This window comes from Periophthalmus magnuspinnatus, chromosome 15, assembly GCF_009829125.3.
Source record: "Periophthalmus magnuspinnatus isolate fPerMag1 chromosome 15, fPerMag1.2.pri, whole genome shotgun sequence".
Taxonomy (NCBI): Eukaryota; Metazoa; Chordata; class Actinopteri; order Gobiiformes; family Gobiidae; genus Periophthalmus; species Periophthalmus magnuspinnatus.
Genome location: NC_047140.1, coordinates 30,545,415 through 30,569,817, shown reverse-complemented (window position 1 = coordinate 30,569,817; position 24,403 = coordinate 30,545,415). Strand labels below are relative to the sequence as shown.

Below are 24,403 nucleotides of genomic sequence, written 5' to 3'. Positions count from 1 at the left end.
CAGACACCAAACTCTAAATGTTTTATATTATTTTAAAATCCCATTTAATAATAATAAAATGTCTGCTGGTCTTTCCCGGGTCCTAAATCCTGATCAAATAAAGTTAATGTTTTAAACCGAACATTGTTTTTATATTTACAGTTTATAAAGATTTGTTTGCATTAGAGATTTTTGCACATTTTAATGAACTGAGCTTAAATCTCCAGCCCATGTCGATGTTTCGTTTTGATCGACCTGCTGCCCAAAGAAAACGCAGAACGATTAATTTGAAAACAAAGAGGTAAGACATGACAAAACATGACACGGCTCTTTATGGTTTTTGTAGTTTGTCGGGAATTAAATGAAATAATTTGAGGAAAATGACCCAAATCTGACCTACATGTTTGCCCAAAAAGGTGAAGGTCTCATCTCCAGTGTCCTCAGCAAGTCCAGGTCCATCACAGACCACTGCAGCCCCACTGACCGCACGCCACGTGCGCCATGCCCACCACATCAGCCACGCCCACCACATCAGCCACGCCCACCACATCAGCCACGCCCACCACATCAGCCACATCCACCACATCAGCCACGCCCACCAAATCAGCCACGCCCCCCACATCAGCCACATCAGCCACGCCCACCACATCCGCCGCATCAGCCACATCCAACACATCAGCCACGCCCACCACATCAGCCACGCCCACCACATCAGCCACATCAGCCACACCCACCACATCAGCCACATCCAACACATCTGCCACATTACCCACGCCCGCCACATCACCCACGCCCGCCACATCCGCCGCATCAGCCACATCCGCCACATCAGCCACGCCCACCACATCAGCCACGCTCACATCAGCCACGCCTACCACATCCACCACATCAGCCACGCTCACATCAGCCACGCCTACCACATCCACCACATCAGCCACGCCCACCACATCAGCCACGCCCGCCACATCAGCCACATCCGCCACATCCGCCACGCCTACCAGAACTAAACCAGGACTAAACCAGGACTAAACTGAGACTAAACCAGGACTAAACCAGGACTAAACATGGACTAAACCAGGACTAAACCAGGACTAAACCAGGTCTAAACCAGGACTAAACCAGGATTAAACCAGGACTAAACATGGACTAAACCAGGACTAATCCAGGACTAAACCAGGACTAAACCAGGACTAAACCAGAACTAATCTAGGACTAAACCAGGACTAAACATGGATTAAACCAGGACTAAACTGAGACCAAACCAGGACTAAACCAGGACTAAACCAGGACTAAACCAGAACTAAACCAGGACTAAACACAAGTACATTTTTCCATATGATACTTTTACTTTCTCCCTCTGTACTTTTACTAAACAGAGTACTTCTTCCCTCTCTGCTCAGACGACGCCTGAATAAGTGACCAGACTGCAGACTCGTGTTTAATGTAAAACGAGGCCTGTAGACGTGTGTGTGAGCGGCGGCGGGGGCAGCAGAGACACTGTGAGTACGGTAGATTATGATCGTACGTGTGCACTTGAGAAGACCAGCTCCCTCTGTCCTGCTGAGCCGCCAATTAGCACACATGACTTGAGCGGCGGATGCTCACATACACAAACACACACCGAGGACCCCAGAGAGCGCCCTGGAACCTGCCTGTCAGCTGCCATTAGATCACACTGCAGTGCACCCACACCGCTGCCCGCACACACTCCAAACAAACCAACTTCAGACGAGTAAATGGGCCAAAATGAACAAGTGCAACGCTTAAAATCACTCCAAATGCATTTCAAGTTCGGCCCAAATTGACCCCCGTGATCTAAACGTCCATCGGTTTGAGCTTCTTTGTAATTAAGCAACGATCAGCAGTGTCACATCTTCTGTTCTTCTTCATATTTTAAACACGTCATGAATAATTCTCAGCCAAGAGCAGCTGAGAAACGTGGATAAAGCAAGTTCACAAGGCTTCGACACAGGAATCGAACCCGGAACCTTCAGACTTCACTGCGAGAAGGTTTTAGGTTTGGTTCCCGTGTCGCTCTGTGTGGAGTTTGTATTTTCTTCCTGTGTCTGAGAGAGTTTTCTCCTGTTTCATGCGCACAGAGTGGGATGGAAGTCCTGACCAAGCCTCATAATAAGACCACAGAGATGGACCAGAGAGACAGACCACAGAGACGGACCAGAGAGATGGACCAGAGAGACAGACCACAGAGATGGACCAGAGAGACAGACCACAGAGATGGACCAGAGAGATGGACCAGAGAGATGGACCACAGAGATGGACCACAGAGATGGACCACAGAGATGGACCACAGAGATGGACCACAGAGATGGACCACAGAGACAGACCACAGAGATGGACCAGAGAGATGGACCAGAGAGACAGACCACAGAGATGGACCAGAGAGATGGACCAGAGAGATGGACCAGAGAGATGGACCAGAGAGACAGACCACAGAGACGGACCAGAGAGATGGACCAGAGAGACAGACCACAGAGATGGACCAGAGAGACAGACCACAGAGATGGACCAGAGAGATGGACCAGAGAGATGGACCACAGAGATGGACCACAGAGATGGACCACAGAGATGGACCACAGAGATGGACCACAGAGATGGACCACAGAGATGGACCACAGAGACAGACCACAGAGATGGACCAGAGAGATGGACCAGAGAGACAGACCACAGAGATGGACCAGAGAGATGGACCAGAGAGATGGACCAGAGAGATGGACCAGAGAGACAGACCACAGAGACGGACCAGAGAGATGGACCAGAGAGACAGACCACAGAGATGGACCAGAGAGACAGACCACAGAGATGGACCAGAGAGATGGACCAGAGAGATGGACCACAGAGATGGACCACAGAGATGGACCACAGAGATGGACCACAGAGATGGACCACAGAGATGGACCACAGAGATGGACCACAGAGACAGACCACAGAGATGGACCAGAGAGATGGACCAGAGAGACAGACCACAGAGATGGACCAGAGAGATGGACCAGAGAGACAGACCACAGAGATGGACCACAGAGATGGACCAGAGAGATGGACCAGAGAGATGGACCAGAGAGATGGACCAGAGAGATGGACCAGAGAGATGGACCAGAGAGACAGACCACAGAGCTGGACCAGAGAGATGGGATATGACACAAACTGGGGACAAAATGTAATTGAAAACGATCATATTCAAATAAACGTAATAATAAACGTTGTACCTCAGTTTCCTTTGAGCCGATCATCGATTATGTTTCTATATTAATCATGATTGTTTGAATTACATGATAATTGCCCGCAGAGCTGTGTCCACTGTGGCCTCGTCATGAACAATAGTTTAACTGAGTCTTGACGTCGGAGTCTGGACCGAATGCAAAGTAGCAGAGATAAAAGTTTAATGAGTGTCTTTTTGGCAGATGGTTTTAAGCCTGCAAACCATTTTCAAATGTAATTTCTGAATAAACAAATTTGTTTAAGCAAGGGAGTTAATTGTAATCTCTTATTTATGCACATTTACTAGACCAGTGGTTTTAAAAACAGAGCTGTGTGGGGCAAAAGCACATCTCCTGAAGACACATTGATGCCAGGGTGCAGTGGGAGAAGGCGGAGATGACGAGGAGATGGAAGGGCCTCGGTGTGTCTGCTCAGGAGGAAGATCGTCCTTGCTCGTTGTTAAATGATTTCTTCTGGTTCAACTCCTTCTCCAATATCAGTCAAAATGGATCAGTGAGAGATCGCAGAGGAACAACACTCAGATTGGAGGAGTGACCCTGTTCTCTGGGTCACCTTTGCATACAACTCTGAAAATCCACCTCTTACTGCCGTTTCAATGAGTTTCCCGGTTGTTAGTGAGAGCGGACGCCTTTTTAAATCTGAACTCGCCTTTTTATTTCGTTCTTAAAGGTTCTATACGACACAAAACTGACTCTTGTGAGCTTTACGCCATGTTATAACACTGCTACCACTGAAAATGAAACGTCTGAAATGATCCAAATGATTCTAGAAATGAAGGTGTGTGGAGTTTAAAACCACAGCGGAGCACTTCCTGTATCACCACATGATGACATCACAAGGTGGAACAGAGCGTTTTCAGTTTGAGAGAAGAACTCTGCAGGTTTTTTTTGTGTTAAACATGTTAAACAAATCACAACTCCAGGTCTGTTTGTGATGAGGAAACGACATTAGAACAGATAAATAAAAAATACTACATTATGGAACCTTTAAAGAGCAAAAGAACACGCTCCATTTTACCTCCACCTGTCACTAGATGGGGCTGTGATACTGCTGCTTGGTCAGTGGGGCTGGTCATTCATAGCTGAAGCTGCACTGTGGGTGAACTCAGCAAGAGCTCCAATTTACCAAGTCAGTAACAATAAGACCAACCTTTCTGAAGCAGGATAGTGTAGCTGTACTGTAATTACAGTTAAACCTTAGCCTATTGCACTGCATGGGATTTTTAAGCCATTCTCGCCCATAATGCTTTAGACGCTGAGGTTTACCAGGCTTTAGGATTAGTGTGTCCATAGTGAGCATTGTCTTGTAAAATAAATCATTTACATACATCACTTTTTGTATTTATTTTTCAGTAATAATTCTAATATCGTAAACACAGGGGCCTCTGTCCTGTGTGCTTCTGAGTCTCTTTCTGCCACATAGAACGTAACACTAGTTTTTCTGTATTTGTGAAAAAGAAAATGATTAATTATGTGATGTATCTGTCTCATTAATGAACTTTCTTGGTGCTTCTACATAAAACAGCACTTAAGATGTTTCTATCTGTAGATTTTATAATAATTTAGACATTATTCTCATGTAGAACAATGCAAACAGCTCCTTCTCTCTGACATAAGCCCATGCACAGATTTGTTATGTCGTAGTCCTGGTGTGAACTTGTTTTAGAATCAGAATCAGAATCAGAATCAGAAGGTTTTATTGCCATCGTCAGTGAACACAGCTCACAAACTAGGAACTCTCTTTGGCGATAAAGTGCAACATAAAAACACTGAATAAGTACAAATAAGGGCGTGCATAAAGTTAAAAAATATATGTTTAAAAATAAAATAAAATACTTCGAGGTAGATATATACAACAGCACAGTGCAAACATGGCTCATTAATGTGCCTGGTGCAGTAAAGTGTCCAGTTTAGTGCAGATTTACCACATGAGCTTTTGTGAGGTGCAGATCTACGGCCGGGCAGCTGCACACATTAATATAAGAGAATAAAACAAATATTTTTTTTGCATTTGTCAGTGCAAACAATAGGCTAATTATTCTAACCCCATTAAGCAGAACTAGAGTCTCAAAACATAACATGTATGAGCCTGGAGTAGCCTATACAGCCCAATTATACCAAACGTGCAACCAAAACACTGCAAATGAAACTGATTTCCATAAGTACATAAACCCCCACAGAACCTGTTGAGGAGGTTTGGAGAGCAGACTTAGGGAAATGACATGCAAATCGAATAATCATTTTACATTTTCAGGCCTGATTTGCGAACAGTTATTGTTTTGACCTGGGTCCTCAGTTGACAAAAGAAACCTGCTCCCTCCGAGGAACAGGAAATCAGCCTCTGGAGTGCTCTTATGTCTGAGAGTGCAGAGCGTGATTGCTGCTGTTGGCAGAGGGGATCAGAGATGAGGTTTCACTCAAGAACAGACACACGGTGAAGGCCATAGCACGCTTTGTCCATGGAACAGTTGAATGAATACACATTTTGTCAAACCAAACCCATCCTTTATTCGGGTTTCCTCACTTAGAAATTATTCCTGATGATTTGATTTGATTTTTTTTCTGTTTATAGAAAAAAAAAATTGTAAAGTAATATAAATGTGTGACAATAAGCACATTTGAAGGACCTCTTTCATTCATCTCTGTTTGTGTTTATTATTTATTTTTGGATCCTTGTAATGATGTGACACAAAAGCCTCTTTGAGATAAATCCTTAAAAAATGGTTTAATGTAATTAGGATTTTTCTTGTCCAAATGTTATGCTAAATATTTATACTCCATTGTACATTTAATTTTATCGACACAAGACCATTTTGAGTAACATTAAAAACAACCAATGATCCTTGCGCTCGTGCCCGCTCTTGTCCAATCACAGGCCGGTGCGAGGGACAAGCCCCGCCCACCGCCTCCGTGCAGTAAAAAGAACGTCACTGCCTCATACATTTAGCTTTAGCCAAAATTAGCTACGTTAGTTGTGAAAATCTATCACAGATATTCCTCTTTCAGCTGTCGTTTATATTCACGAGTTACAGACCGGACAAAGACTAAGTAAATAAGCTCCCGGGGCTTTAGTTTCCACCATGTTTATTAAAGCTTTATTCCAGTGCAGAGACATGCTTAAAGGAGAACTAGCGTCATTTGTGTGAAGTGCTGCTAGCTTAATAAATGCTAGGTTAGCTAACTAGCAACGGGTAGAGAGGCGAAACTGCGGAGCTTTTCGACACTATTCTCTGGTCTTAAATTAAAATACGTGCTCCTGGAGGCATAAAGACAAGTGCTGATAGAGTTTACGAGAAAAGTAAGTACATTTATTTGCTAATTAGCCGCTAACACTGTGACTCCCCGGGCTAGTGCAGCTAATGATGCTACACACGGTCAGTTTAACTGAAATAACGTAAAGTTCCACGTGTTTGTGTTTGTAAAGGTCGTTGTTTAAGCTACAGTAAGTGTCAGGCAGTTTCAGAGTTTACTTTGATTAACGTTTATCTCGCATCGCTTCATTATAAAGGTAAATGTGGGCTGTTTGTGTGAATGTAGACCTAATGACATAGACCTGTGTGCATAATGTAAGGTAATATGCTTCAGAATGCTGTTTCAGTGTGTTATGCGCGGGTTTATGTTTATATGGGCAGAGACTGGAGACAGACGTTACATGCAACAGGTGCAGCTCACACACACATGTCACAGGACTGAAGCCCCCTGCAGCAGGGCTGAAGCCCCCTGCAGCAGGGCTGAAGCCCCCTGCAGCAGGGCTGAAGCCCCCTGCAGCAGGGCTGAAGCCCCCTGCAGCAGGGCTGAAGCCTTTTCTAGTTTTGTTTTCACATTATCTAATGTGAGTGGGCTTGTTATGTCTCTGTTCATGTCACTGTGATCCAGAAACACTTCCTCACTGGTGTAAATGGGAGAGTGCCTTGTTGGTGAAATCAGCATTATCTAATCCCCACTGCCAAAACCTCATTTAGATGGCTGGAAGTGGAGCCACTGTTATTTTCCTCCAGTTTGTGTCATCCTCTTATAAAACACCAGTATACATTGTTTTTTGAGAGTTTTAAACAGAGCATGTTATTGAGCCATAAAGTGTGCTGCGCTCGGTCGTCAGTTCATGGCAGACTCCAGTCTTGTCTAGCAACATCTTCATGGCTTTAATGCCAGAGAGCTGTCAGTAGCTTGGAGCGCCTTTTCCAGAAATTTTTTTGATGAGCTTTAGTGATGAGTAATTGTATAAAGAAACATCTTCCTCCCTTTTAATTCTGTCCATCTGACTCAGTGCTGTTCACACCTAAACATGAGCTCTGCTGGTGACGTTTGGCATCACCTGAGAGCACTTCTTTAATACTCTTCTTTGTCTTTGTCCCTCACAGAGAGAATAGGTCTCTGGAGACAGAGCAATGGGGGCATTCCTGGACAAGCCCAAGACACAGAAGCACAACTCTCATGGGGAGGGCAATGGCCTACGCTACGGGCTCAGCTCCATGCAGGGCTGGAGGGTGGAGATGGAGGATGCTCACACAGCTGTTCTGGGACTTCCTGCTCCTAGTATGAAGGACTGGTCTTTCTTTGCTGTTTATGACGGCCACGCTGGCTCCAAAGTTGCCAACTACTGTTCCAAACATCTCCTGGAGCACATCATCGGTGCCAGCTTCGGGCAGCAGAGTGATGGCACTAGCAGTGACCCCACAGCAGTGGTGCCACCCTCAGTGGAGGCTGTGAAGGCTGGGATCAGGACTGGCTTCTTGAAGATTGATGAACATATGAGGAGTTTTTCTGATCTGAGAAATGGTATGGACCGTAGTGGCTCCACAGCTGTGGGCATCCTCGTCTCACCAGATCATTTCTTCTTTTTAAATTGTGGAGATTCACGGGCTGTTCTTTATCGCAACTCTAATGTGTGCTTTTCAACGCTCGACCACAAGCCCGGCAACCCTCGAGAGAAGGAGCGCATCCAGAACGCAGGCGGCACAGTTATGATCCAGAGGGTGAACGGGTCCCTAGCAGTGTCCAGAGCTTTGGGGGACTATGACTATAAGAATGTGGATGGTAAGGGCCCCACGGAGCAGCTGGTCAGCCCTGAACCAGAAGTATTTGAAATGGTGCGTGCCCCAGAACAGGACCAGTTTGTGATCTTGGCATGCGACGGCATCTGGGACGTCATGTCCAACGAAGACCTCTGTGTTTTTGTCAAATCCAGACTTGAGGTGACCAATGATCTGGAGCGAGTGTGTAATGAAGTGGTGGATACTTGTCTGCACATGGTATGGACACACCGTAGTTTAAATACATTAATATTTTAGTGTAAAGTATCCCAGTTAAGTACATCTGTTCAGAATGGTCCAAAAACACATTAATTTTCTGTTTTTGTTGGCTGTAGGGAAGTCGCGATAATATGAGTGTGGTGTTGGTGTGTTTGCCAAATGCCCCTAAAGCCTCAGAAGAAGCCGTGAGGAAAGATGCAGAACTCAACAAGTATCTGGAGTCTCAAGTTGAAGGTACAAACACACCAACAAGTTAATGGTGGTTAAATGCATGTAATGTTACCAGAGCCTTTAATGTTATCAGACCAAAGAGAAAGCCTCGTATTAATGGAGAGACTCTTTGTGGTTTGGGGATTTCCAGTGGTGGTGCTGCACAGGTTCTATATCACTTTGCTTTTGTCTTCATCTCTTATATTATAGGCCTTAACACATCGCAGCTCCCGTATTCAGTCACAACATGATCACGGCCTGATTCTGTTTCACTCTTAATCCGCTGCAACTCTGTCCTAAACTCTCTATCCCAGTTTACTTTGTATATTTTGAAATTAGAAGTGCCACTCACTCTCAGCTCCTGTTCTAATTACTATTTTTTGTCATGTAGGCCTGAAACAGTTTGAGCCTGTTCTCCAGGGTAACGATTTCTTTTTATTTGATCGAACGGGCTTTTTTACACATGGCTCCTTGGGTTTGGCACTTTGTAAAGATAAATGAGCTTTTGAACTGAAGGGGTTTAAAATGTCTTTTCAGGGATGATGTCCCAGCCGGGCGAGGATGGCTATCCTGACTTGGCAACAGTGATGAGGAACCTCTCTGCAGACAACAACATGCCCCCTCTGCCTCCAGGAGGAGGCCTGGCCAGCAAGTAAGTCCTATCAACTCCTATGCATTTCATTTAAAAACGAGTTTGCACAAACTTCAGACGACAGCAGATGATGGTCATGAGAGAAAATGTAGTTTATGTGCCAGTCTAAAGTGTTGTTCTTTTGCAGGCATGGTGTTATTGAAGCAGTGTACAACAGTATGAACCCATACAGGGAGGAGGACGGGGTGAGTGTTTATTTAATACATGTTAAAATATTGATTTAAATGTGCCAGTTTTGGAGACTAAAACGGACACACTCTGAGAATATCACATTTCAGACTTTCTGATCGTCTGATTTGTTGGAAGTAACGCTGACCACGTACTGTTTTTCATTTGCATGGTGCTTGATGTCTTGCTGCTGATTTTCACATAAGAAGTGCATGTCACTTTAAAAACCAGTGTAAAGAACGTTCTAGTGAACAACATGGCGACGTCTACACCAGCACTGTGGTGCTTGTGGTCCTGTGGTGTTGTGACTTGTTGATTCACTGTAGGGACAGTTTTCTTTCTTTTCATTAATAGATTCTTATATTGTTCCCAAAATACAAGATACAAAAGCTTAATTGACTCATGGGAATGCTGTTAACAAATGTTACAGTGGTTTTGTATTGGATAATACTTCAGAGTGTTCAACACATAATAATATATTGTTAAGGGATGTCTAACTGTGTGTTCAACCTCTAATTAACGCAGCCCTCCTGTTTCATTTGGTAAGTGAGAGCATATATAAGTGTGAAATCCCTTCCTCTTTTTCCTATCCTCATCAAAAACATGGACAACCATACACACACAGCACACAGCCCTCTAGGCATGTCAGTGCCCCCCTCACCACATACTGTCCCTCTGTCTGCTCCATCAGCCCCGCTCTGGCCCACTCCTGTAGCTCTCCAGCATGTAGACCCATTCAGAGTCTAAGGTGTGTGTCTTTGGGTCAGATGAGGATGAGCGGTTGTTTTTGCTCCTGTCTGTGGTTGAGCACCTCACTCACACACACACACGCATGCACTGGTCCTACTCGCATGCAGTCCACACGAGTGCCCGCACCTGTACAGCAGCCTGTTTATGTCCCAGTGGAGTGGACGTGTGCCCAGTCGCAAAAGGAGATACTCCTAACATGAGTACACCAACTGTTTTCAGACTTTATTTCCAAAGTATTTTTATTTTTTAGGAAAAATGGTGTTGAGTACAACATATGGAAGACCTGAGTGTATTGTAGTAAACTATGTACTTAATAACACAAATCTATCTCTGCCCCCCTCTCTTTGTGTTCATTTTTCAGATGGGAGCTGATATGGACTACCAGTGGTAGCTGTCCAGCACAACCGCCCAATTTTACCAAAAAATAGGACCACTTTTCAATTCAAGATCACATCCGTCAGCTCCAGGTTTTTCAACTATACACGGTGACGTCTAAGGAGTTTACAATGATTTTAAATGGTGTGGTAAAAATATAAAAATATATTGTCTTTGATAGTAAAGCTACAATAACATCAGATGTGAAGCACAATTTGAGCTGTTAGCAGCCCTGCTCCGCACACATGCGTATCCTAAGGTGCCTTGTTCAAAAGAAGGGAGCACATTTAAACTCATTTGTAAAGCTCACAATGAACCAGAGCGTCACCGCTAAATACTGAAGACACTGAACTGTTGACTCGCACATGGCCGACATGACAACTTCAACTCTGCTAGATCTGATCAACTCTGCTCTGATCCATTCCAATCCAGTTATTGGTACATGAGGCGGTAATCTCAGCCGCCTTTCTGAGTAAAACCATTTTAAAGCTTCCAATAATCTAAATACTTTAGACTAATACTGACTCAATATCTTGGCCCCGTTTCACAAAGGAGGTTCAATAAACCCTGGGTTTAAGAGTTAACTCGGGGTTAATCTCCGCTGAGACAGACAACTCTGAGTTTTCTGTTTTATGAAGCAGGTTTGGAGCAGAGTTAGAACATCAGAGATGGTAAACCCCGGGTTTGGACACAAGACTTTATCAAAAGATCCCAGAAAAGAGCATTCACCATGGCAACGGTCAAACGGAGGAGGACGACGTCATGTGACTGAGGTTCATAGAGTGCGTTGCCACGGTGACTGACTCAGGGTTTAGGTTAATTCTGTGAAACAGAACTGAGTTGAACTCTTTTCTGTGTTAACTCTGAGTTTAGACTAAACTTGCTTCTTGAAACAAGCCTCTTGTTAAGATAGAACGTCACTGTTCCACTGCACGTTCAGCTCTCAAGAACCTTACAGTCGCCCTTTTTCTTCTAAGTGCTATTTCCATTTGCATCAGCTTGTCAGAATCATAAGCTTTTGAAGCTGCTGATATTGTAGACAAATAGAAAGATATATATATATATATTAAAATTCATATATATATATAGTTATATATTTTGAGTTTTAACTCCCTTATAGTATTCATGATTCTAATGTGTGTGTGCTGTGGTTTTGCACAACGTTGTGGTTTTATGTGTTTGAAATGAAAGAACTGACAAAATGCTCCTGTCACACAGAGGTGTGTTCCAAAGAGTTCCCGCCCCTTCACACACACACACACACACACACACACACATATAAACACATATATACACACACACACACACACAATCCTCTCAATGACTACATGCCTTTAGCCCTGAGATGTGTTCTAGGTGTGTAATGGCTTTTCATTTATCAAAAGTGAGTGTCATAGAGAAGCCTGATTAACCCTAGCTATAAGCTTTGCCTTAAAAACACACTGGTCTAACCATTAAGTGCATAGTATGTGTATTAAGTCAGTTTTATGTACACCAGTCTAACCTTTATTAATCTGAGTCTTTAGTAGAAACCCTATGGGCCGTCGCATTGACTGAACTTGGTGTATTCGATCACTGGCTGGTTTTGTGGTACACTCTTCATAGTGCCATAAGAAACAGGTACTTGAATTTGTAGTTATTTTGCTTTGCAATATTTTCTGGGGGTGCTTTTTTGTGTCTGGGATGGGGCGAGTATTTGTAAATGTGCATGTTTTGAGAATGGATTGTGATGGAATACAGAACTTTTGTGTGGCCAAAACTACGAGAAGTAAAAATGCTTTACCAAACGATATTACTCAAACTGTTTGCTGATCTCAAATACTCCTTTTTAAAATGTTTAATTTGAAAAGACTGTCTCACAAACAACTTTGAGAATATTTTTAATCAAATGCACTGAGCTTGGACTAGGATTTTCTTAAGCTTTACCAAACACTGGGTGAAGGACAGAGAGCGTGTTAAGAAACAACACTTTTAAATCTTGAAATTCACTTTTATTTACACTGCATGGACTGAATATAAACAGCACTACTTTCCCAGTCATTAAATGGCTTCAAAACGCTCTTGGACCCCTTTGTTTCAGAAAATACTGTGTTTGATTATTGTTCTGATGGAATTAAACTTTGACTCAAAAACATATTTTACCTTTTGTTTGTCACTCTTCTTTGTGTGTGTAGTCATCACGATCATCACTATATCCGCTTCAGTACATGAAAGATGGACCGTATTTTTAGGTCAATATTCATCGTGTGTACATTTTCTTTGCACTAATGGGAAATATTTGGTCTTTTTTTTTTAGCTCTATGAAAACATTTAACGTGTAAAAGTTTGAATTCATAACTTTTATAACTCATTACAGGTGCAAACTAAGAACTAAAGTGTTTAATTTAGCTGTTTATTGGTAAAAATCCATGAGTTGCAGTAAATATTATAGATTTATACCATATACCAGAGGGTGAGTGTCAGTTTACCAGGAGATACACATTTACACAGACATTTTTTACATCTACAAATGCATATGTTGTATTTGTAACTTGGACAAACTAATAATAAACTGTTAAGCAAACACGTGTAAAAGAAACAAAACACAACTCCAGGTCTGTTTTCGAGGAGGAAATGACAGGCTTAAACCTCACAAGAGTCCATTTCGTGTAAAACAGGACCTTTAAGAACAGTACTTTACTAGTTTTACTTCATGGCTGATGGTGAAAAGGTAAAAAAAAACAACTGATCCATGAGCGTAAAGTCACTGGGAACAAGCGACAACCAAATCTAATCTTTCCGGCTCCCTCGGAACTCTCCAGTTTCCTACATTCCGCAGGTGGCAGCTCTGAGAGTGCGATGGATGAAGGAGGGAGGAGGGCCTGATGGGGAGGAGGGCCCATACCGCAAGAGGACTCTGACCCTCTCCGAGCAGATAGATTACTCGGTCTCTCACATAAGACACACACTCGGCAGCATGGAGCAAGGCGGCATAAACCCAGCGTTTGAAGAAGAAGAGAATGAAAGAGGAGATCCGTCTATTCAGGTCACCAAGTTTGATTCAGAAGATGCGTGCAATTCGATAAAGCCGGATGCGGATGAGGTGTACAGCCAGCTCAAGCCGTACGCCGGGATGCCCAAGGAGGTGCTGCTGCTGTTCTCCTCGCAGGCCCGGTACAAGGTCCTCAGGGAGGTCCTCTTCTGGCTGACCGTGGCCTGCACCTTGGTTCTCATCGCTCTGACCATCACCGTCATCGCCCTGTCTCCTCGTTGTCTCAGCTGGTGGCAGATGTCCCCCGTCTACCAGATCTACCCTCGCTCTTTCAAGGACTCGGACGGGGACGGCGTTGGGGATCTCAAAGGTAAGACCCGAGAATACTTTTTTTTTTTAACAGACGCCTCAGTTCTTTCAACGTTTTGCCGATTTGTTTCGCAAAGGTATTCTCCAGCAGTTGGACCACTTCCAGTACCTGAACATAAAATCCATCTGGGTCAGTCCCTTCTATCGTTCTCCAATGAAGGATTTTGGGTACGACGTGGAGGACTTCCGTGATATTGACCCTCTGTTTGGAACCATGCAGGACTTTGAGGAGCTGCTGACTGAGATGCATAAGAGAGGTGGGTGTGTGCGGACAAAACGGAGCATAACGGTTGAATCTACAGATATAACGTTCACGCTTGTTTCGTTTTAGATCTGAAACTCATCATGGACTTTATTCCCAACCACACGAGTGACAAGCATCGCTGGTTCAACCTCAGCCGATCAGGTGACCCTCATTACAGAGATTACTACGTCTGGACTGACTGCAATGCATCAAATCCAAAACCAAATAACTGGGTGAGTTTTCTGGGCCTTTTGTGTCTGCCTCTACTATAATCTGCTGTGTGTTCTTTAGAAGTGTGCAAAAATATCCAAATATTGATGTATCGTATTGTTTTACTTATTGAAACAGTATAGATATCGTGGGCTGCTGCATTAATATATCGCCAAGAGTATTTGTTTTTGTATCTTTTACCAAATTATTCTGTCTCTGAAGCTCATTTTTGCTGAACATTTGACATTTGACTCACTGTTTTGTTGATTAAAACAGGTTTATTTCATATTAACTTTGGTTTAACAAAGACTTTTCGTGTCACAGTTGTTTTAGTCCATATGTTTTGATCCTTCAGAGCCGTTAAACTGAACATGTTTCTGTGTAAATGTAAATGTGAAGCTCGTATAAACTGGATGATTAATACTGGCCAAAGTAACAGTCTGACGTGCTTTTCTAGTTGGAAAAATGCACAAAAAAACGCACTTTGTTCATTTATTCGTTCTAAATAAACAAAAAAAACCAAACAATTAATTGCATTTTTAATGAAAATGGGGTTAATCATCAAGTGTCCCGAAAACCATTGTTTTTCACTGAATCATATCGAATTGATTTGAAATACAGTGGATCCTCGTTTATCGTGGGGGTCACGTTCTAAAAATAACCCGCAACAGGCGAAATCCGTGAAGTATCAGCTTTATTTTTTACATTATTCTCTCTGTTTTTGTCTGTAAAACCCCTCACCACACACTTTATACACTTTTCTCACACAGGCGTTAACATTTTCTCACATTTCTCTCTCGTTTAAACTCTCTCAAAGTTCAAACCTTCGTCGGCGTCTTTGTCGGTGCAGAACGTTTCATCGACATTGTGGGTTTTGTTGGGGAGAAAACAAATCGCAAACGTACAGCACTTCAGAGTCACACTGAGATCCAACGTTTATGTAAATTTGTCTGAACACATTCTGTACTGGACAGGAGACACGGCACGGAGGAGACTGATGGACAATGGTCTACAGTCCAACAGCCAATCAGGACGCACGACACAATGGTCTACAGTCCAACAGCCAATCAGGACGCAGGACACAATGCACGTTCATACATTGCAAAAAACATTGAAAACACACTAAAAAATTCCGTGAAACAGCGAGATCATGAAAGGTGAACCGCGATATAGTGAGAGACAACTGTATATCGTATTGTATCGAATCGGCAGTGGACTGTATCAAGATTCGATATCATATCGTGGCCTATGTATCTAGGTATGTATTCCATTGCAACTCCTTAACGATACCCAGCCCTGTTCTGCCGTTTCTCTTTTAGGTGAGCATATTTGGAAACTCTTCATGGAGCTACGATGAAGTTCGGAAACAGTGCTACTATCACCAGTTTCTGAAGGAGCAGCCGGATCTAAACTTCCGAAACCCAGACGTTCGAAAAGAAATCAGTGTGAGTATGAAGAAACCAGAGAGATTTGTAAAAAAAAACAAGTGTTCACCAGACGTTTGAGGCTCGTGTGTCTGTGTTTATGAAGGACCTGATTCACTTCTGGCTGAAGAAGGGAGTGGACGGCTTCAGGATGGACGCCGTGAAGCACATTTTTGAAGCGGAGCATTTGAGAGACGAGCAGCAAGTGGATCCAAACAAACCTCCAGTGAGTAAACGTGTATATATACAGAGTGTCCATAAAGTCTTTGTACAGTTTAAAACATTTATCACAAAGGCAGTTGATCAGATATACGAATCAGACTTGACTTCATTTAACACACCTCTTTATGGGCTCCAAGACTTGACTGGATTTCGTGCCGTGTTTCGCTTTATCAGAGCCTCATCACCGCTTCAAACTCATCTGTATCTTTTGTTTTAGTTCCGTAATGTCCTGTAATCTTTGTCCGACACGCGATATCTTTAACGCAGCCCGATAGAACTCACGATACACTTGTCTCTTTAATCCACACGACGCTTAAAATACAAAAAAATGCGACGTGATAAACAACTTCTACAACCACTGAACACAACAGAACAAATCTAATCAACACATCTTATCAGAACATAGACCTGGTTTGATCTGAAATGTCCATCTCAGTTACATCCGTGCAGTGTTCTTTTGCTTTCTTAACACATTTGTCAGTGTTTACAATCTGTAGTTTGAGTGTTATCAAAGCCCAAAGCTCAGAGTGCAGCCTTTTAACGCCGGTTACGAGGCGGATAAAGCTCGTTGTATACTTTTATAGACGTTTTAATTGTTATGAAATTACATCTCGGGTTAAACTCTCATCAGAACGCAGGTGTTTTGGCGTATCATTTACTCACATAAGCTCTGCGTAGCTGCGTTAGTTAAAGATTAAAATGTTATATCTTCTTCTCTGACAGTTCTTGTTCTCGCAGTAATGATTCAAATAACCAACAAAACTGTTAAACGGGGCTGATTTGTCTGTTACCTGTAAGAACACAAGCTGCTTTTGTAACACCGGGGGTTAACTCAAAGGGTTAACTAGAGTTTTTGTTGGTATTGGGCTAAATCATTTACTCTGGAGGTGTTTAAGGACACATTTAAGAGCTCGTTCCTCATGCAGCCGACACAAATGCGTTCATATAAATACATAAGTCGTTACTTCAAGTCCTCTGTTGTTTAAAGGGCTGATGTTGAACTGCCACTGGGTCACGTTCCTCTGATTCTACTAAATAAATCTCTATATGACCTGTATTTTGTGCTGAATTATGTATTATGCACGGATTTATGGCCCGATCACTTACAATAACAGGTATAAAAACTCATGCTCAAGTCCATAAAACTGACCTTGCCTGAGCGCCTGTTTATTGTCCAGTTTGTTTAGTTTTTTTTTCTTTTTTCTACATTTATAGGGGCGGAACGAAGATGTGACAATGTGAAAAACTAATAAAAAACATTGTCGTGTAGGTAGAGTAAAGGTTATTTTGGATTTAAGTTTACAGAGTCTATCCATCCATTTTCTTGTACTTGTTCTTGTTCTTTTTGTTGTTGTTTTTCTTGTTCTTCTTTTTGTTCTTCTTGTTGTTGTTCTTCTTTTTGTTGTTCTTCTTGTTGTTGTTCTTCTTTTTTTGTTGTTCTTCTTCTTTTTGTTCTTCTTGTTGTTCTTCTTTTTGTTGTTCTTGTTGTTGTTGTTCTTTTTGTTGTTCTTCTTGTTCTTCTTTTTGTTCTTGTTCTTTTTGTTGTTGTTCTTCTTGTTCTTCTTCTTCTTCTTGTTCTTTTTCTTCTTCTTCTTGTTGTGGTTGTTGTTGTTTGTCTTCTTGTTCTTCTTTTTGTTCTTCTTGTTCTTCTTTTTGTTGTTCTTCTTGTTGTTGTTCTTTTTGTTGTTCTTCTTTTTGTTCTTGTTCTTTTTCTTCTTCTTCTTGTTGTGGTTGTTGTTGTTTGTCTTCTTTTAGTTCTTCTTGTTCTTCTTCTTTTTGTTCTTCTTCTCCTCCTCCTCCTCCGGGGTTGGGTCGCGGGGGCAGCAGTCTAAGCAGGGACTCCCAGACTTCCCTCACCCCAGACACGTCCTCCAGCTTCTCCAAGGCGTTCCCAGGCCGGCCGAGAGACATCGTCCTTCCGCCGTGTCCTAGGTCTTTCCCGTGTCCTCCTCCTGGTGGGACATGTCCGGAACAGACGATCGACTCATCTCAGCTGCTCCTCTCGACGTGGAGGAGCAGCGACGTTACTCCGAGCTCCTCCCGTGTGACTGAGCTCCTCGCGCTATCGCTAACGGTGCCGCTCGTATCCGCAGTCTCGTCCTTTCGGTCATTACCCGAAGATCATGATCATAAGTGAAGGCAGAAATGTAGATTGACCCAGAAATCGAGAGTTTTACCTTTCGACTTTACTCCGTCTTTACCACAACAGACGCTGCACCGACCGTCAATCTCACGCTCCGTCCACCCCGAGATGCTTAAACTCCTCCCCCTGAGCCATGTTTACGGAGAATAAAGCAATAATAATAATAATAATAATAACAACCATATCCATGTGCAATACTCAAGTCACTTTACAGAGATGTTATATTATAGTCTATTTTTAGTTTATTTTTAAGTTTTTTTTTATTATTTTAAGCTATTTATCTATTATCTTGTTTTATCGCATGTACCGTTTTCCTTCTGTTCTTTAACTGTGCAGTGCAATACTGGAATTTCCCCACAGCGGGACTAATAAAGGCAGATCTTATCCTTCATATTGGCAACACTTTAGAGCAATAACAGTGATGACCGTCCCAAAAGGAGCACAAACACGAGTCCGGTGGCTGCGTCTCCTGTTTAAGTCGGGTTTAAGTTCACGTTTTTCAGATCACGCGCTTCCAGGCAACCGAATAAATATTACACAAACAATAAAAACAGTGAATAATGATGATGACGAAATATGTTAAAATGTCTGAATGTTCATGCTACTGACCTCAGCTCCAAGTCAAATTTCTCCACGATGACACGAAAATAAATGAAACCTGAACCATTTTATCCTTTTGTAAACACATTCTAAACCGTCTGATTATCCCACGTACGTCAGGAGGAAATAACGACCGAGTGGGATCTGTACCACGACTTCACCACGACGCAGATCGGCCTCCACGACCTGCTGCGAGAGTGGAGGGCGGAGATGGACGTCTACAGCCGAGAGCCTGGACGATACCGGTACGAGCCGCTGACGCTTTACTGCGCAGGTTTATAGTACTCAGCTGTGTTACTTAAGTTAAAGTACAGATACTGCTCTCAAATGTAGTGAAGTAAAAGTAAAAAGTATCCACTGTAAAACGTACTTCTCATGAGGTTTAAGTCGTGTTCTAATGCTGTTACCTCCTCAAAAACATGTACAGAAATCAGAAAACAGTGTAATACAGGCCCTTTAAGTACAATTTTGAAGTATCTGTACTTTACTACTTGTACTTCTGTTAATATCTCTATCAATTCTAGGTTCTTGGTAACTGAGTCGTACGATTACCATGAAATCGAGAAGACCATGATGTACTACAGCACGCCGCTGGTTAAAGAGGGCGACTTTCCCTTTAATTTTTACCTGCTGGACCTGCCCCAGAACACCAGTGGCTTCTGGGTAAAACATCTGGTCGACCTGTGGATGTCCAACATGCCAAAAGGACAATGGCCGAACTGGGTGGTGAGTCAGATTTATCCTACGCCGAGTTGTCTCAGAGCTAAACGATATAAGCGCAGGTGAATCAAACACGCTGTTTATAAGCAAAATATGAAAACGTAAAGGTCGGATATTACACAAAATGAACTCTTGTGCGGTTTAAGCCATGTTATAACCTTGTTACCTGATCAAAAACAGACCTGGAGTTGTGTTTTGTTTCATTCACACATGTTTGAGTAACACTTTATTACACAAAGGTCAAACTCAGGCCCGGGAGCCAAATCTGGCCCACGGTGTAATTATATTTGGCCGGTGAGATCATATAAAATGTGCATTAGAGTTGGCCCGCCGGTATATAGAGCATGCACCACTAATACTACAAATCCCAGAATGCTTTGCTAGTGTGTTGGTCCGGCGAGTGCCCCTCCTTTTCTGTTGACACTGATTAGCGACCAAGCTACAAGTCGCCACCTTGGCAAAATGAATTACTACAGAGAGAAACATCATTTATTTTATATATATTTAAATAAGAAATGAATACTACTGATGTGTTTTTTTTATTTCAGTTTTAATTTCTCATATGTTTGTAATATCAAGCTTGAGTTGTTCCAGATTTTATGTTTAAGCAAAACTAAAGTTTGTTTCGGTGTGAAAAGGTTAAACGTTACACATCAGGTGCAGTCAATTTGGCCGAGTTTGGCCGTGAATTTGTCTCAGATTAAAATTTTGGCCCAGTGTGGATTTGAGTTTGACACCACTGCTTTACTTTTTCTGAAGCTCAAAATGCTCTGTTCCACCTTGTGATGTCATAAAGTGGTAGTTTTTTTTGTTTGTTTTTTTAACCTTTGTTTCAGTCGTACATTGTCAATTCCAGAAGCTGAAATGATCCAAATGATTCTAGAAATGAAGGTGTGTGGAGTTTAAAAACACAGTGGAGCACTTCCTGTATTACCACATGATGACATCACAAGGTGGAACAGAGTGTTTTCAGTTTGAGAGAAGAACTCAGCGTAAATCTGCAGTTTTTTTGTGTTTTAGACATGTGTGAATGCAACAAAACACAACTCCAGGTCTGTTTTTAATGATAAAGATGATGATAAGACTCTTACTGTTTTGAGTTATTCTTCACAAAATGCAGGTTGGAAATCACGACAGAGCTCGCATCGGAACCAGCGTCGTACCTTACGTCCGCGCTATCAACATGATGCTGCTCACGTTACCGGGGACGGCCACGACATACTACGGCGAAGAGATCGGGATGCAGAACATCAACATCACACAGGACCAGGTGCAGGACCCCGCCGGCAGGTACAACGTGGTGAGTACAGAGAATACATCAGTGTGCGTACCTGAAACGACCGGACAATGCTTAATTCAACGGCTTTGTGTGTGATACGTTTGAACAGAGCCTCAGTCGAGATCCACAGAGGTCCCCGATGCAGTGGAGCGACGGCGTAAACGCAGGGTTCAGTCTCCAGAGCAACGCCACATGGCTCCCAGTGCATCCAGACTATAAAACTGTTAACGTGGAGGTAAAGAGACGTGACGCGTGTATCAGATGAGAAGAATACTTTGAAAATGTGTTTACTTACAGGCTTTAGTTACGACTTTATCCCCCTCAGACCCAAGCTCTTATATGACATCTTTTATTTATTTATTTATTTATTTCTCTTTGTTATTTCGGCTGATTGAACCTGATGACAGTAAAAACAAAGAATTATGTCGTTTCTGAGATAAATGATGTCCACATATGAGGTCGTTTGTTCTACGTTTTAATCACTTTGATAGAACATTTGAGTAATAATTAGCAAAAACTATTTATCAAGTGAAACAGCAACGTTTGTCCTGAGTAAAAACAACAATTGTGCCTCTTAGAACAATGTGTCTCATGTGAAGAGACAGGAGCAGGAAGAAAAAAACAATATTCTAAACATTCAAAACTGTAAAAAAAAAATGTCTAAATTGAACATTGTTGCTGTTATTCTTCTTCGAGAAATTTACATTGTGGCCTGAACAACCCAAAATGTGTTGTCTACATGAGGACACCAGGTACCGGAGGTTAAAACAATGTGTCTCATGTGAAGAACTGCTGACAGGTGCAGACATGTGCCTTCACAAAAAACAAAACAACAACAAATATTCTGAACATTCTAAACTCTAAATTGAATATATCTGCACTGTTGCTGTTCTTTTTCTTCTAAAAATGTGGATTGTGACCTAGACAACTCAAAATATGTTGGTCCTAGGAGGCTAAATAATTGAAATGATCTGTAAAATAATACCAAAACATACAAAAAGACTGTTTATGTTGGTTTATTATGTTGGTGTATGGTGAACAAACAGTCCCACTACTGAAAGATAAAGGTTCTGCTGCAGTGGGACCAAAGCGATGGGGTAAAAATGGTTAAATACTGTCTAAGGTACAAGTCCTTCCCCAAGTACAGTTTACACTAAGGTCAGTCTGGCTGGACATTTGGCCTTTTTAGTTCAGGGAGGTCACACCTTTGCATTTACATGTCTGCTGTCTTATTCCTGTGCTCAGATGCTCATGTAAACACAAAGTTACGGCACCTACAGCCTCCGGTGAGACGTAAGGATTTGACAGAGACGACTGTGGATTTTAACATTTCTTGCAGTGTAACTCGGACAACGGAAAAACAAGACACAATCCTAACATTTCTACCACAATAGGCCATTTAAATTATAGCTCTGTACTTGTATATCTTGTACAGGGCGTCCATAAACTCTCGTCTACAATTTAAAAACAAATATTATAAAGGAAGTTGATAAGATATCTTAATCAGACTTGTTTTGTTGTACTCAGTGGTTTCCAAAGAGTTTGACCTAATTCCGTTGCTTACCGTTGCCAGGGATGGGACGATAAGCAACAATTATGATAGATTTGATTTTTTTCTTTTGCTGTGGGTCAAACCCAGACCCAGACCCTCCCGTCCCTCACCTGGACGACCCCCCACCCTACTGTGGATGACCCCCACCCTACTGTGGATGACCCCCCTCTCTCACTTAGTCTTGACTCTGGTCCTACAGACTTGAACTCTGTCTGCAAATGGATATGTCTTAGTCCTGGACACAACTACAGCCTGTCTGTCCTGGTTTAGACCTGATTTAGTCCCGGTTTAGTCCCTGTTCTAGTCCTGTTCTAGTCCTGTTCTAGTCCTGGTTCAGTCCTGATTTAGTCCTGGTTCAGTCCTGGTTTAGTCCTGGTTTAGTCCTGGTTTAGTCCTGGTTTAGTCCATGGGAGTAGATCTCTCCTTCACTGTATTTCTGGAGGTTTCTCTTTTTCCCACAGATTTTTTTTTTTTTAGTTTTTCCTTTGCTGAGGAGGAGGGTCTGAGGACAGGGGGCGCTCTGGGACAGTTGTTCCTGCAGGAGGAGGATCTGAGGACAGGGGGCGCTCTGCTCTGGGACACTTCTCCTTTTGTTTGTCTTATTCTGTTTCATTACTTGATTTTCTATCTTTCTGTTGGTTAAATCCATTCTCATGTCCAGCCCAAAGCGGCGACTGCTGTTGAGATTCTGGACTTTACAAAAATACATTTAATTAAACACCTGGACGACGTCGGGATTACACAGACGGACAATAAATCAACCTTTTTTTTTTCTCCTCAGGTCCAGAAGAAAGACGAGAGCTCTGTCCTGGCTCAGTATCGTTCCTTAAACTCTCTGCGTGAGTCCGAGCTTCCTCTTCATCGGGGCTGGTTCTGTTACGTTCACACCGACGCCAGCGTTTTCTCTTATCTCCGAGAGCTGGACGGACTCAACAGAGCCTTTTTAATCGTCCTCAACTTCGGAAAAGAAGCGGCCGTCACAGATCTGTCCGCCGTAAACGAGCTACCGAGTCAGCTCAGCGTTTTGATGAGCACGGTGCACGAGAACACGGGGAAAAGCGTGTCCAAATCCCAGATCAGAACTGAAGCCGGAGAGGGGCTCCTGATCCGGTTCAACAACAACAAGAAGTTTAACCAGAACCACCAGGAGCAGTGCTATATCTCTGAAAAAGCCTGTTATCTCGGGGCCATGGACATACTTTATAAATGCTAAGAATATGAGAAATAAATGTACACTATCCAAGTTTAACAAAACACAAAGTACTGTATTTAAGTATAAATTTGAGGTATCTGTACTTTACCTAAGTACATTTTAACCCTCTGGTGCACAGCGGTCACTGCAGTGGACAGATACTAAAACATAACTTCTTTAATGCATTGGTTTATGTGGTGGAGCTGCACATCAGAATCTAGAGTGCTCTCTGCTGCCACACTCCATTGAGGTCAATTCAGTGGTCAGTCGGTGTAACTGCAAGTAAATTTCCTTGGTTTTTGGTTGGTTTTCTTATTCAGGGCTAAACATTGCACCTATACAGTGTTGAAATTTCCCAAAAATTGTTAAAATAAATAAATCAAAGCATAAAAAGAAACGTATGTCCGTGTATTTACAATAAAACACAAGTTAATTCATTTTTACAGGCAGTTCACAATGTTGTTTCACGTCCTGAGAAGAATAAAAACACTTCAGAAAAAAATCTTGACCAAGGCTTTTCATAATTCATGCATCAGAGGGTTAAACTGGATATTTTTACTTCTACTTCACTACATTTGAAAACAAGACTGAAAAGCAAAAGTATTTTTTATAAAAGGCTGAAGGTCTGTTTTTACACGTTCATGATATAATCTGAGCAAAACAAAAATATACAAATAAAAACAGATAGAAAAAAAAAAACAATGATCGTTTCAGTTGTTTCTGTTGATCAAAATTCAGCTCAAAATCACCACGTTTGAAGCTTTATACGACTCAAAATCTGCGTGAAATACTTTTACTTTTTACTCTTTAAGTACTTTTTAAAATTAAGTAGATGTTTCCATGTGATACTTTTAT

General features: G+C 42.3%; 2 protein-coding genes across 2 annotated transcripts; both read left to right on the top strand.

Annotated features, from left to right (window-relative positions):
* Positions 1-6,142: 6,142 nt before the first annotated feature.
* ppm1ba (protein phosphatase, Mg2+/Mn2+ dependent, 1Ba) lies at positions 6,143-12,754 on the top strand. The gene is made up of 6 exons (XM_033979531.2): positions 6,143-6,513; positions 7,577-8,467; positions 8,584-8,701; positions 9,215-9,329; positions 9,457-9,514; positions 10,609-12,754. The coding sequence occupies exons 2-6, from the start codon at positions 7,604-7,606 to the stop codon at positions 10,636-10,638; spliced, it is 1,185 nt and encodes a 394-aa protein (XP_033835422.1). The 5' UTR covers positions 6,143-6,513; positions 7,577-7,603; the 3' UTR covers positions 10,639-12,754.
* Positions 12,755-13,588: 834 nt separating this feature from the next.
* slc3a1 (solute carrier family 3 member 1) lies at positions 13,589-24,238 on the top strand. The gene is made up of 10 exons (XM_033979530.2): positions 13,589-13,963; positions 14,040-14,219; positions 14,294-14,439; positions 15,736-15,861; positions 15,947-16,066; positions 18,926-19,050; positions 19,330-19,531; positions 20,646-20,825; positions 20,914-21,039; positions 23,138-24,238. Exons 1-10 carry the CDS (start codon positions 13,735-13,737, stop codon positions 23,567-23,569), a joined length of 1,866 nt encoding a protein of 621 aa, XP_033835421.1. The 5' UTR covers positions 13,589-13,734; the 3' UTR covers positions 23,570-24,238.
* Positions 24,239-24,403: the final 165 nt, after the last annotated feature.

Bases quoted from the DNA above. Each gene is read 5' to 3' on its own strand.
- slc3a1 (XM_033979530.2), top strand. From the start codon at position 13,735: ATGCCCAAGGAGGTGCTGCTGCTGTTCTCCTCGCAGGCCCGGTACAAG. The intron at 16,067-18,925 runs GTGAGTAAACGT...CACGTACGTCAG, and splicing joins TGGATCCAAACAAACCTCCA to GAGGAAATAACGACCGAGTG. The intron at 19,532-20,645 runs GTGAGTCAGATT...CACAAAATGCAG, and splicing joins GACAATGGCCGAACTGGGTG to GTTGGAAATCACGACAGAGC.
- ppm1ba (XM_033979531.2), top strand. From the start codon at position 7,604: ATGGGGGCATTCCTGGACAAGCCCAAGACACAGAAGCACAACTCTCAT. The intron at 8,702-9,214 runs GTACAAACACAC...ATGTCTTTTCAG, and splicing joins TCTGGAGTCTCAAGTTGAAG to GGATGATGTCCCAGCCGGGC. The intron at 9,515-10,608 runs GTGAGTGTTTAT...TTCATTTTTCAG, and splicing joins CATACAGGGAGGAGGACGGG to ATGGGAGCTGATATGGACTA.